The sequence below is a fragment of the Neofelis nebulosa genome, chromosome 2, assembly GCF_028018385.1.
Source record: "Neofelis nebulosa isolate mNeoNeb1 chromosome 2, mNeoNeb1.pri, whole genome shotgun sequence".
Classification (NCBI taxonomy): domain Eukaryota; kingdom Metazoa; phylum Chordata; class Mammalia; order Carnivora; family Felidae; genus Neofelis; species Neofelis nebulosa.
In genome coordinates, this window is record NC_080783.1 from 137,724,621 (window position 1) to 137,738,535 (window position 13,915).

Below are 13,915 nucleotides of genomic sequence, written 5' to 3' on the forward strand. Positions count from 1 at the left end.
TGGTTTAATTAGCTTATCAGTGAAAGCCTCCTGGAGAGTTCTCCTTTCTCTGGAGGGTTACGATTCTCTCAGAAAGTAGCTTTTAGCCCCTGTCTCCAAATAGTACAAAAAAGAAATTCCTGAAGAGAAACAAAATTCTGAGCTCATGTTAAACCCTGAACTGAAAAGAGAACTATGGCAAAGGAAGAAATGGTTCAAACAATCCTCTTTCCCAAGAGAACTCTGGTTTTATCACATTTAAACTTTTATGCCTTCATAACCCCAACTTCTTAAAACATGAAATTGTTTAAAATGAATTTTTCAATCCGTTTCGTGGCCTAAGTTTGTAATTCTCTAGTAATTTTTTCTCAGGCGGACCTAACATTATTTCTCTGTTACTAAAAATACCAGCTTCCCAGTCCACCAGAAGGAAAACTGAATGTGACCAAGTAGGGTTCTAGAGAACACACTCCAAGCATTACTCCTTTTCCTCCGTCTCTTTTATGCCCACTTTACCTTCCTCAAGTGATACAGTGAACAAACAAAGGATGCAAATAGCGAACTACAATATTTAGGGGCTGGCATTCACCTACCTTCCCCTGATAAAATGTAGGCTGCATCTATATAGCTTCAGAATCGTTGATTATTATAGGACCAAGATTCTTTGTCCTAAACCTTGGTGAGATATGTTTTCCAGGATTCAAAATATTTTCTATTTTAGGGCAAAATACTGTGTGTTCAGTTACACAAGCAGGGTCTTGGGCAGCAAAGATAAATATTTCCGTAGCACAACATAGAGTATATATCACCTCACAGCAATTCACATTTGGTTTCGCCCACCAATTCACATTGGTTTGCACCAATCTTGTAAGATAACATTTAGTTTTAAAGTTTGTGCGGACATTAGAATTGTAGACTACAGCACTGTGAAATTCCAACCAATTATCATGTATATTTTTTCCTTTGTATTTTTTCTTTCTCTTTTTTCTTTTTCTTTTGTTGCCCTAGCTTTTATAGACAATTATATATGTTTGAGTAGAGACAAGGACCTTTGTGCATATAATCTCATTTAATCTTAACAAGAATCCATTCAAATAGGCATTATTATTTCCCTTTCACAGATGAGAAAGCTGGGTCTTTGAAAGGTTAAATTGCTTGTGAGAACCTCCAATGTTATGGAGCCCACATTCAACACTTGACATTCATACTACTTGACTGCAGCATCCACTGTACCTCACAGCTTCCTTACCAGTAGATCTGAAGACAGGAATCATTGAATTAAAGACACTGTATGCACAGATCTCAAGTTGCAACCTCAATTTACGTTTAGGTTAAAAACCTAAGCTGACTGCTGACAACCTCCTATTAAAACACAAAAGCTGTTTATGATCACCTTGAAAGAAAGAAAAACTGAACAGTATTTAACCTCAGCATTTGGTTCAATAATATAACACAGAACTTTAAGTAAACTAGTCCTTTGTCCAAGTAAATAAGTCAATATTAGATAAACATTTAAATAATGAATGAAACACATTTTGTAGGTGTCCCGAATTCAACCTATTGAGAATGGTCAAGAAGAAAATTCACAGGGAAGGTCCTTTAAAGACTGTCTTGCAAGGCTCTTCAGCTGGATGCTGGGAATAAGCCACTGTGAACATCTTCAATTAAGGCAATAAACGTATGTGCGCTACAGCGCACTGGTGTTGGAGTTGGGTTGCAAAGCTAAGGCAAATACAGAAAAATGTCCTTCTGTGCAGGTTCTAGTACATCCAAAATTCTAGGTACTTGATTGTTGTTATTATTATTATTTTACCCCTCAAAGGTATTTTATTTTTTAATTGATTTTTCACTTCATGGGAATTTGACATTCCTCAACCAAATAGCCCTTAATAATAATGGGGTTTTTTGGGTTGTTTTCTTATCTGAAGTGCTCTTTTGGCATTTTCCCCTAGTTTTTCTTTTTTTTTTTTTTTTTTTTTTTTTTAATTTTTTTTTCAACGTTTTTTATTATTTATTTTTGGGACAGAGAGAGACAGAGCATGAACGGGGGAGGGGTAGAGAGAGAGGGAGACACAGAATCGGAAACAGGCTCCAGGCTCTGAGCCATCAGCCCAGAGCCTGACGCGGGGCTCGAACTCACGGACCGCGAGATCGTGACCTGGCTGAAGTCGGACGCTTAACCGACTGCGCCACCCAGGCGCCCCTCCCCTAGTTTTTCAAAGCGAAATGGTGAGTGGCACATCTTGTCAGGTGACAAGTCATTGCCACATTGTCATAAGCAAATGATCATTTGTTTTAAATGGTGTTTAAAAAAATCAGTATAATTTCTACAAAAGGAAGGATAGAATAAATAGAAAAAATAGAAATTTTTATGTAGAACTTAGAGCTTCAAAATTTGACATACTCTATAGACTTTAGAATTTACCAAATTGAAGAATCCAAAACTACTGTTCTCAGGAATAAGTGCTTGTTTTTCCATGGGACCTCTGCACTCAAGGACTGGATTCAGTATTTGGCACGTTGATTTGCTGTGGACTTGAGTGATCACTTTCTAATGGATATAGCACATTTTAATCTTCAACTCTCTGGGCTCCAATTCTGCCATCTCTACTCTGCATGTGTAGTTGTGAAAGGCAGTAATTGCACTGATCAGTTACATGACCACTTTCTTCGCGTGACTGTGAATGCAACTTCTATGCATGAGTTTCTGGTTTGTGTACTATGTGTTTGCAGTATTATCTCTTAGTAGGATTTTAGTATTGCAGATTAAGAATTCAAACAGATTAAAAGGAGAAAACCCATTGTTATCTAGTTTGCCTCATAAGAAGTCCATTTCTCAAGACAGGTAACCTGAAAATAATAGATGCAATTCTGGCTTTTTATGTTACTAAGAAAGATGCTGAGGGAAAGCGAGCACTGCCATAACTTCCTGCATAGGAATTATTCCATTTGCATATTTCAAATTACCCATTTACATACATTGTGGATGTAATTTTTATAACAGAATCATAGTGTCTTATGGATGGTAAGGACCTTAAATAATTACCCTTATTCTTTCTCTGGATTCCTTCAGGGGAAATCACCCCTATGCTAGAAGAGAATTAATCTTAGTTTTTAAATCTCACTGAAATAAGTAATCCATCTCCTTCATTCTATGGTGTGGGTTCATTTGCTCTTAGTGAAATTAATGAACAGATGGCCCCATGCTCTCTGTATACTCCTTTCATGTACTTAGAACCTGTTATTAAATTTCCCCTTAATTTTCTCCTCCCTGTGCACAGTCACTTTAATGTTTTATTTTCATCTGTTTAATCTGTGTGCTAATGACAACCTTTAGATGATAAGCCCCAAGCAGAATCCTTCTAATTCCAGTCAAATAGAAAAAAAAAAGTCATCTCAAAAGTTAAAACTTAAGTGTGATGTAAAGCTAAAAGGGTGCTAATTGGAAAAAAGCAGGAGACTTGGGATCTAAAAATGTAGTCCATCTGGAAACTGTAATTTAACTTGGTAATGACTTAGCGTAATGAAAAGGGTAATATTGTTTGTACTTGACAAAGGATGAAAGAGAATCTCATGGCCACCAAAGCATGATTTTTAAACTCCCACCCTGAACCCAATATTTCCTAGTTCTCCATAGCACACTTAGAGTTACACATCCAATGCCTTATTTCTAACATGTTCTCACGCCCCTGTTTGGGGCAGTCCCAGTTTCAGCCTGCTGCTCCTTGTGTATTATTAGCAACTCTTTTCCCTCAATATGTCTGGGTTTAGATGGTAATTTACAGGTTGCCCGATAGTCATTGCACACTCTTTGTCACTCTCTTCAGCTTGTACTTGTCACTTGGTTTTTCCTCTGCCTCTGTCCTGCCTTGCATTGATTATCAGTGATTTATTTCCAATACTTTCTTTGTTTTATTAAGGTCTTTTAATATTTCAGTTCTACCTTCCAAGGTGATGGGTGTCTCCTTCACTTAGGATCATCTTCAACAAATTTAATGAGCCATGCAGACACTTGATTATCTAGGTCAAGGGAACAATGACACTTAGGCCAGTGGCCTTTGGAACACCATCCATTCTCTCTCTTTTATCTCCTTTTCTTTACTTCTGTCACTTTTTCACTCCTTCCCTACCACCATTGCCATTGAGTGGTTAATCTTCAATTTATATCTTAACATCTTTCCAGCAATTACTATGTGCTAGGTCCTGTCCAGAGGTATGACAATCCTGCCAGTTTTATACTAAAACATGTGTATCAGATTGTTTTTTATCAGTTCCCAAGATTCAAGTCCCCATGGGGCCACTGGAAATACAATTACGATGTACTATTGCCACAGTTCTGATGGCTTTTATTCAATCAGAGTACATTATGTAAACTGTGACAATATTTTTTGTCCTAAAGTCATGCTTGTACTTTTGTAAGGAAAAAAAATCAAGAAAACTCAGAGAGGAGCTGCTGAGTTCCCCAAAATTTTCATAATGCATTTTTTTAAATGAGAAATTACAGTTTCTATGGTGTTCTTGTTAGTGAAAAGGCAGCATGTTCTGCTCATGACTGATTCCTACTGATACTATTTTTCTCTAGGCTTAAGTGGGTCAAACCTAGAACATAATGCTGTAAGCACTAGTCAGTGATAACCTTCTAGTTCTGGTTTAATATGCCTACATTTGGTGACAATAAATTTTAATTTCTTCACACACATTTCCTAAGTATTTTAGCTAGTTTAGACACTAACCTGAAAAGAACTACATATACATGGAAGCAATCTCATGACATGCATTCATTACGTGGAATTCTATTTATGATGTCTTTCACATATAAAGAATCAATACAGAAACTGCTATGAAAAACACTTAAAGCAGGTAATATGATAAAATTCTTTTGTAAATGTTGCAGTTATTGGTTAGGACTGTCAGGATGTTACATCTTGACATAACCCTATAGGTAGCATAATTATGTCATATCAATTGTCCACTGTCATATTACAGCAGCCATGATTTGGCCTGCTACATGTTTGAATCCATTTAAATATTAGCCATTCCATAGGCTTTTTTTGTACATAGCTCTGTTGCTTTAAAGGAGGAGGAGAAGGAGGCAGACGAAGAGGAGGAGGAGAAGGAAGGGGAAGAGGAAGAAGTCTAGGCCCTGTAAGGAATTCTATGATTGAAGTGAACAACAGAGATTGCAGTCTATAGTCTGGACTCATGCCTCCAAACCGAAGTATTTGGAGTGACATCACCAGAATGACAACACAGGTTGTTCCTGATCTTGCTTCCCCCAAGAAGAACCAACAACCGTTTAAGAACAAGACACCACTGAGAGAATCCCAGAACATGGGGGTGAGGCTGAAGTACCCCTGCTTTGCCACAGAGACCAAGATAGATTGCATTACAAGTGTAAGAAGAGCAGCTGCATGTTGGCCCCGCTGCTCCTTTTACAGGCCAGCACAGCACCACCTGGAGAGGTCTCCCCTGAGCCTTCAGTTCTCCCAGGGAGCAGAGAACCCAAAAGGGACAACCAGCTACCCCCAGCATTGTGGGCTGCTTTGTAGGGGTCACTACTCTGATCTCACACCATGGAAATTGCAGGGGAATCAGATTCAACCCCTGGGGGTCTTCATGTGTTAGAGATGGGGCAGGGGGGCTTGCAACAACGAGTAACAACCAGCTCACGGATCTTAGCACACCAAATTCATACCTGCAATGCCCAGGTAGTAATCCCAAACAGCAGTTTTACTAACCTACAGAACCAAAGTGAGGACGCATTCTGACTAGGGAACTTGGCAGTGCAGATCTGCCTGATACAGATCCTCAGTTGAGGAGTTTTGCCAGCCCTGGAGCCTGGTTTCTCCACAGCCAGGTGAGAAACGAAGTGATAGCATCACCTATTACAGAGAGTTCTTCCAGCCCCCTTGGTCCAGAAAGGCGGCAACAACTCCTGGAAGCAGAGCAGCCCAGCTGTGCTTGCTCCGAGAGGTGGGCAGGCAGAGCAGACACAAAACCAGCACTGAGCATGGAGGATTCCTGTGCTCTGCATAGGCAGGGGGATTAATTCACAGCCGAGACTGAGGGTAGCTTGCTCCTGGTCCCTCACAACCAGAGAGCATGTTTAAGAAATTAAGAGCAGCCTACAATGGTCCCTCCCCCTCCTACGTAGGCAAGGAAGCCGCAAAATAACCTCACCTGCTGTGAAGGGTGTGTTTTGGTTCTGTCTACCCAGAACGACTAGAGACAACTCCTGGAAGCTGTACAGCCCAGTAGCATTATGGCCAAGAAGCATGTGGGGAGAGCCAATAGTTTGCAGAGCAAAGCCACTGGCGTGTTAGGTCAGAGAACTTGGGGGTACAGGTCAGCTTGAGCTGTTTCTCCTGCTGTGCCCAGGCAGAGAATCTCATTCATACCCCACTCATCACTGAATATAGCCTTTAGTCTGTCCAACCAGAAAACCTAACCACAGCACATGGGAAGCTGCATAGCCTATTCAGTAGCCTTGTGCACAGAGCACTTGAACAGAGAGCACAGCCTGTGGCTTGCCCCATCTGCAGAACAAAACTAGTGGTCTCAGCTGACCAGAGAATTCAGTGCACACTCTGGCCTGATTCAGGTTCCCAAGCAATTAGTTGTGTAGGCTGTGGGAAGCTACTTCTTAGCCCCATCAGCTACTGAATATGGTACCCAGTCCCAACCATCTAGAAAGCCTGACCAGCAGAGCCTACCCCACAGCCTCACTTGGGTAGGACCCAAGCCAGAAGTCCTACCCAGCTGTTCTCACCAGTGGCATAACCACTCCATCCATGTCCTCAATTGCCTTGCCCCCAGATAGACCATAATAGCAAGCTCCACCTGCCCAAAGACCTACCATCAGACAGAACCAGAAATTCAAACTGAGCTGACTGGTGAAGAACTGTCTCTGCCAAAACAAACCTGTAAATTCTGGAAGAGGAGCCCAGTTACTCAAATGTGCAGATACCAACATCAGGAATCAAGGATCACAAAAAATCAGGTATATATATGACACCACCAAGGAAACTCATAAAGTTTGAATAAATAACTCTAAAGAAATGGAAATCTACAAACTGCCAAAGAATTGAGAATAATCCTCCTAAGAATGTTAGTGTACTACATATTATAATTAAATCTAGTCATAGTTAGATTCTGCAATATGGTAATAGTGGTGTATTCAAAACTCTAGTTTAAAAGTTAAAAAAAGAACAGAGTATAAATAAGCATAACTATAATCTTTTATTACAAAATATAAAACATAACTTGTAATAGCAATAACCTAAAATGTGAAGGAGAGGAGAAATAAAGGTATAAAGGTTATAAATTCTATTCAAGTTAACTTATCAGTTTAAATAAGTTATAAGCTTAAGATATTTTATGCATGCCTCAAGGTAACTGTAAGAGAAAGTTCTGTAGAAATTACACAAAGGAATGCAACCAAGAAGTTAAAGCATTCTGATACCAAAAGAGGTCAAAACACAAAAATGGTAGCAAGGTAAAAGCAAGGAACAGTGGATCTATTTAAAACAATTAACAAAATGGAAATGGTAAGTTTTTACCTATAAACAATCGCTTTAAGTATAAGTGGATTCAGCTCTACAATTAAAAGACACAGGAGGGCTGAGTGGATTTTTTTTTTAAATATCTAAACATAGGCTGCTTACAAGGGCCTCACATTAGCCTCAAAGACACTTAGGGCACCTGGGTGGCTCAGTTGGCTAAGCATCCAACTCTTGATTTTGTCTCAGGTCATGATCTCATGGTTCGTGGGTTTGAGCCCCACATCAGGTTCCACACTGACAGCACAGAGCCTGCTTGGGATTCTCTTTCTCCCTCTCTCTCTCCCTCTGCTTCTCTCTCTCTCTTTCTCAAAATAAATAAAGAAGAGACACTCACAGACTGAGAGTGAAGGGATGGGAAAAGACTTTTCAAGCAAATGATAATTTAAAAGAGCAGAGGTAGTTCTGTTTATATCAGACAAAATAGACTTTAAGCTAAAAATGCTTAAAAAAGACAAAAAAGGTCATTATATAAAGTGGTCAATACATCAATAATATATAAACATTTTAAGTATTTATATATCCAACATTGCAGTACCCAAATATATAAGGCAAAATTTAAAAAAGCTAAAAGTATATATAAACAGCAATACAATAATATTTGGGGATTTAAATATTCCACTCTCAACAATGGATAAGTCTTCCAGACACAAGATAAATAAGGAAACAGCAGATTTTAATACTACAGACCAAATGGACCTAACAGACATATACAGAGCATTCTATCCAACAATATAGCAGAATACACATTCTTGTCAAGTGCACGTGGAACATTTTCTAGCATAGACTGTATATTTTGGCCACAAAACAAGTCTTAGAAAATTCAAGAACCTTGAAATCATACCAAGTATCTTCTCTGACCCACAATGGCATGTAACCAGAAATCACTAACAAGAAGAAAACTGGAATTCATGAACACATGGAAATTAAACAACACTTTCCAGAACAACCAATGGATCAAACAAAAAGTTAAAGGAGAAGTAAAAAAAGTTTCTTGACACGAAAGAAAATGGAACTGCAACATACCAGAATATGTGGGATGCAGCAAATCAATTCTAAGAGGGAAGTTCACAGCAATAAATGCCTACGTTAAGAGTTAAGAAAAATTCCAAATAAACAACCTAACTCACTTTAAGGAATTAGAAAAATAAGGACAAACAGCTCAAAGTTACAGATCGGAAATAATCAAGATGAAAGTAGAAATAAATGAAATAACAGAAAAACAATAGAAAGTATTAGCCAAATTATGAGTTGGTTCTTTGAAAAGATAAAGAAACGTGACAGTCCTTAGCTAAACTAACCAAGAAAAAAGAGAAAGGACCCAAATCAACAAAATTGTAAATGAAAAGAAGACATTACAATGGATACCACGGAAATTTAAAGGATCATAAGAGCTACTGTGAACAACTGTATGCCAAGACTGAATCAGAGAGAAATAGAAAATCTGAACAGACCAATTATTAATAAGGAGATTGATCAAAAATCTCCCAATGGTGAAGAGCCCAGGACCAAATCATTTCACTGGTGAATTTTACCAAACATTTAAAGAATTAACAGCAGTCCTCAAATTTTATCAAAAGATCAAAGAAGAGGAAAAAACATTCAAACTCATTTTATGGGGTGAACATTATCCTGGTAGTAAAACCAGAAAAGGATTTACTGGAAGAGACAACTCCAGGCCAATATCCCTGAGGTATATACATGCTAAAATTGTCAATAAAATACAGGCCTACTTCATTTTATTGTGATTCTCTTAATTGCAGTTTAAAGATACTGTGTTTTTTGGGGGATTGCTTATTTTTACAAGTTAAAGGTTATTGGCAACCCTGCATCGAGCAAGTCTATTAGTGTTGTTTTTCCAACAGCATATATGTCTCACATTTTCATAATTCTCACAATATTTCAAACTTTTTCATTATAATTACATTTATTATGGTGATCTGCAATTGGTGATTGACTCACTGAAAGATCAGAGGATGGTTAGCATTTTTGGCAATAAAGTATTTCTTAATTAAGGTATGTACATTGTTTTTTAGACATTATGCTATTGCACACTTAATAGTCTACAGTAAAGTATAAACATAACTTTTATATGTACTGGGAAACCAAAAACATCATTTGACTCACTCTATTGTGGTATTTGCTTTGTTGTGGTTGTCTGGAATGAAACCTACAATATCTTCAAGGTATGCTTGTACTAGCAAACTGAATTCAGCAGTGCATTAAAAGGATCATTCACAGTGATCAAGTGGGATTTATCCTTGGGATGCAAGGATGATTCAACATATGTCAATCAATCTGTAACTTGAATGATACATCATATTAATAGAACGAAAGAAAAGAATCATATGATAATTTTAATAGACACAGAAGAAGATTTGACAAAATTCAGCATCCATTCATGATAAAATTCTTAATACATTAGGTATAGAAGGAACCTATCTCAACATAATAAAGGCCATATATTGCAAGCCCACAGCTAACGTCAACTCAGTGTAGAAATGTTGAACACTTTTTCCCTAACATCAGGAGTGAGACAAGTATACCCACTCTCACCATTCCCATTCAACATAGTCCTAGAAGTTCTAGCTAGAGCAATTAAGCAAGAAAAAGATATAAAAAGTATCAGAATTAGAAAGGAAGAAGTAAAATTGACTCTATTTACAGATGACATGATTTTATATAGAGAAAACCCTAAAGACTCAACCAAAAACTGTTAGATGTAAACAATGAATTTAGTAAAGTTGCAGAATGCAAAATCAACATATAAAAATCAGTAGCATTTCTATACAATGACAATGAATTTTCTAAAAAAGAAATCAATCCCATTTATAAGAGCATCAAAAAATAATAATAAAATACCTAGGAATAAATTTAAGGAGGTGAAAGATCTCTACTGTGAAAGCTACAAGGTGATGAAATAAATCAAAAAAGACACAAATGGTAAAGTATCTCATGTTCATGGATTAGAAGAATTAATATTAAAATGTGAATACTACTAACAAAAGCTATGTATAGATTCAGTGCAACCCCTATCAAGATTTCAATGGCATTTTATACAGAACTAGAAAAGCACTTCTAAAATTTATATGGAAGTACAAAAGACCCCAAATAGCCAAAGAAATACTGAGAAAGAAGATAAAAGCAGGAGGCATCACACATCCTTATTTCAAGATATATTATAAAGAAATATCAAAACAGTATGTGACTGGCAAAAAAACAAGTAGACCAATAGAACAGAACCAAGAGCTGAGAAATAAACCCAAGTGTATACAGTGAACTAGTATTTGACAAAGGAGACAAGAACAGTCAATGGAGAAAACATAGTCTTTTTTTTTTAAGTTTATTTTGAGAGAGAGAAAGAGAGCATGCGCATGTGCTAGCATGAGCAGGAGAGGGGCAGAGAGGAGAGAGAGAATCCTAAGTAGTCTCTACGCTGTTGGCACAGAGCCTGACATCACTGGGTCCACCATGGGACTCTACCTCGCAACCCATGGGATCAAGACCTGAGCCAAAATCAAGAGCTGAACACTTAACCGACTGAGCCACCCAGGCACCCCAGATAGTTTTTTAAATAAATGATGATGGATGTTCACATGTTAAAGAATGAAACTGGACCTATACTTACACCACTTACAAAAGGTAACTTAAAATGGATTAAAGACTTGAATGTAAGACTTGAAGCCATGAATATCCTAGAAGAAAACATAAGAATAAAGTTCCTTGAGGAGTCTTGGTAATGATTTTTTGTATATGACACCTTAAGTATATGCAGCAAAACCAAAATTAAGCAAGTGGAACTACATCAAACTACAAAGCTTCCATACAGCAAAAGAAACTGTCAACAAAGTGAAAAGAAAACCTATGGAATGGGAAAAAATTTCAAGCCGTATATCTGATAAGAGGTTAATATTCAAAATATATAAAGAACTGATACAACTTAAATAGCAAAAAACAAATAATCTAACTTAAAAATGGGCAAAGGACATGAATAGACATTTCTCCAAAGAAGATATACAAAAGGCCAACAGATATATGAAAAGATACTCAACATCACTAGTCATTAGGGAGATGCAAATTAAAACAACAATGAGATGCTACCTCATGCCTGTTAGAATGGCCGTTATCAAAAAAACAAGAGATGCCGGCATGCATGTGGAGAAAAGGGACATCTTGTGCACCGTTGATGGATTGTAAATTGTTGCAGCCATTATGGAAAGAAAACAAGATGGAGAATCCTCAAAAAATTCAAAACAGTACTGTCACATCATCGACCAATTCCCCTTTTGAGAATATGTATAAAGGAAACAAAAACACTAATTCAAAATGGTATCTGTACCCCACATCGATAGCAGCATTATTTACAATAGCCAAGATGTGAAAACAACCCTAAGTGCCCATTGATGGATGGATGTGTAAACAACTTGTGGTATATGCATACAATGGAGTATTATTCACCTTTAAAAATGAGGAAACCCTACCATGTGATAACATGGATGGAACTTAAAGGCATAATGCTAAATGAAATAAATCAGATAGGAAAGACAAATACCATATGATCTCACTTACATGTAGAACTAAAAAATTTTTAAAGAAAAACTACACTCACACACAGGAAAAAAAAAAAAGATCAGATTTGGGCTATCCAAGGTCAAGAGTGTGGGGGAGGGGGAATGGGAGGAAGGTGGTAAAAAGATACAAACTTCCAGCTGTAAGGTAAATAAGTACTGGGAATGAAATGCACAACATGTTGACTATGGCTAACATGGCTGTATGATACACAGGGAAGTTCTTGAGACAGTAAACCCTAAGAGTTCTCAGCACAAGGGAAATTTTTCTTTTTTTCTTTCAGTTGTACCTATATGAGAAGGTAGATGTTAACTAAGCCTATTGTGGTGATCGTTTCACAACATGTAAATCAAACCATCATGCTATACACCTTAAACTTATACAGTGATGTATGCCAATTATTTCTAGAAAACACCAGAATAAAACTAGAAAAAAAATGAAGTATTTAAGGAGATCTTTGTCAACCAGCATAAGCCTTTCAGTCTGAGCATTTCACCAATTTGCTGTATTCCATCTGTCTCACAGGGTGCAATTAATCTGAACCTCCAACATACAGCATTAAAATTCCATTAACAGTGAGCAGAATATTAATGTGTCTGGGGTTGCCATTTTTATCTCTCCAAATTTCAGTGTTAATTTTCAATATAACACCTTAATCTATTTGGTTAATTAAGAATCTTGAATAAAATATATAATTAGCAATTACATGGACACAATAATACATAGAACTTAAATGTATGTTTCTGCAACTTAAACATATCCGGGCTGCAATTTTATATTAAGCTAATGATTGTTTGTAAGAGCACTATATTTTTTACAAAGCCAGCTTTCCCAGGACTCTGATTTTGTAATTCCTTCTTCTTTTTCAGAACCACATCACCGCCTTTGCAGAAGTCACATGATATTGAAGCAGACGGTTTGTCACTGCATTGGACATCGTCCCTTTTCACCATCCATTCATAACACCCAAAGTTTGTTTGATTACAAAAGAAGTTTATAAAATTGTCTAATAATTTTTATAATTTTAAAATCAGTGTCAACTTATCTGTTTCCCCCACTAGACTGTGAGCTCCTCAAGGGCAGGGCTGTGTCTTCTCTGTATCCCCAGCACCTACAACAAAGCCTCGCACAAAGTAGGTGTTAAATAAAATGTGATGACCGAATGAAAAAATTAATTCTTAAATAAAACATTCACTTTAGTTTCTCACAGAATCACTGAGACTATGTGAAAAGAACCTTTATACAAATCATATTGTATAAGAAATCCCTCCATTTGGGGCTAGTTAAGTTTTTTTAGTTCTTATACCTATTCAGCAGTATACCACGTTTCATTTGAAGTGGACTTTGAAAGTCATGGGGGTTTTATGTTATTATTCAGCATGACATTATTTCCATCCTAACAGATTTCAGTGTGTGAAGTTACTTTTAGAAAATATGTTCTATACTAAAATAATGTTTGCACATAATATGCTATATTTCACTTAAAATACCATTCATACTATACATTCTAAGACTGGTGCTTCTGCTTTTGAAGGGGAAAATGCCAATTTTTACTGTAATAAGTAATGTATCATAATTAAAAATTATTTATTTGGACTTTTGTTCCTGACAGTTGTGGTTTAATCGTTGACTTGTAGCTTTGGAATAATGCAGGCGGTATTTAGGATATTTTAAGTGACTAAATCCAGCAATGGTTGCTTCATATTGAGCAATTTTCCACGGATAAAAGCGTCTCAAGAGGGGTGAAAGTCTCCATTCTTAGGCTTTTTACTAGTCAAGATTCCACATAATTTAAAACAGGAAGGAAC

General features: G+C 37.0%; 1 protein-coding gene across 3 annotated transcripts in view; it reads left to right on the forward strand.

The window, feature by feature from the left end:
• PLPPR5 (phospholipid phosphatase related 5) overlaps positions 1-13,703 on the forward strand; it is a 125,730-nt gene extending 112,027 nt beyond the window's left edge. For all 3 annotated transcript variants that reach the window (XM_058716457.1, XM_058716455.1, XM_058716456.1), the window contains one exon: positions 12,977-13,703. In XM_058716457.1, coding sequence (XP_058572440.1) covers positions 12,977-13,009 — 33 coding nt within the window. In that variant the 3' untranslated portion in view covers positions 13,010-13,703. The remainder of the gene's footprint in view (positions 1-12,976) is intronic.
• Positions 13,704-13,915: the final 212 nt, after the last annotated feature.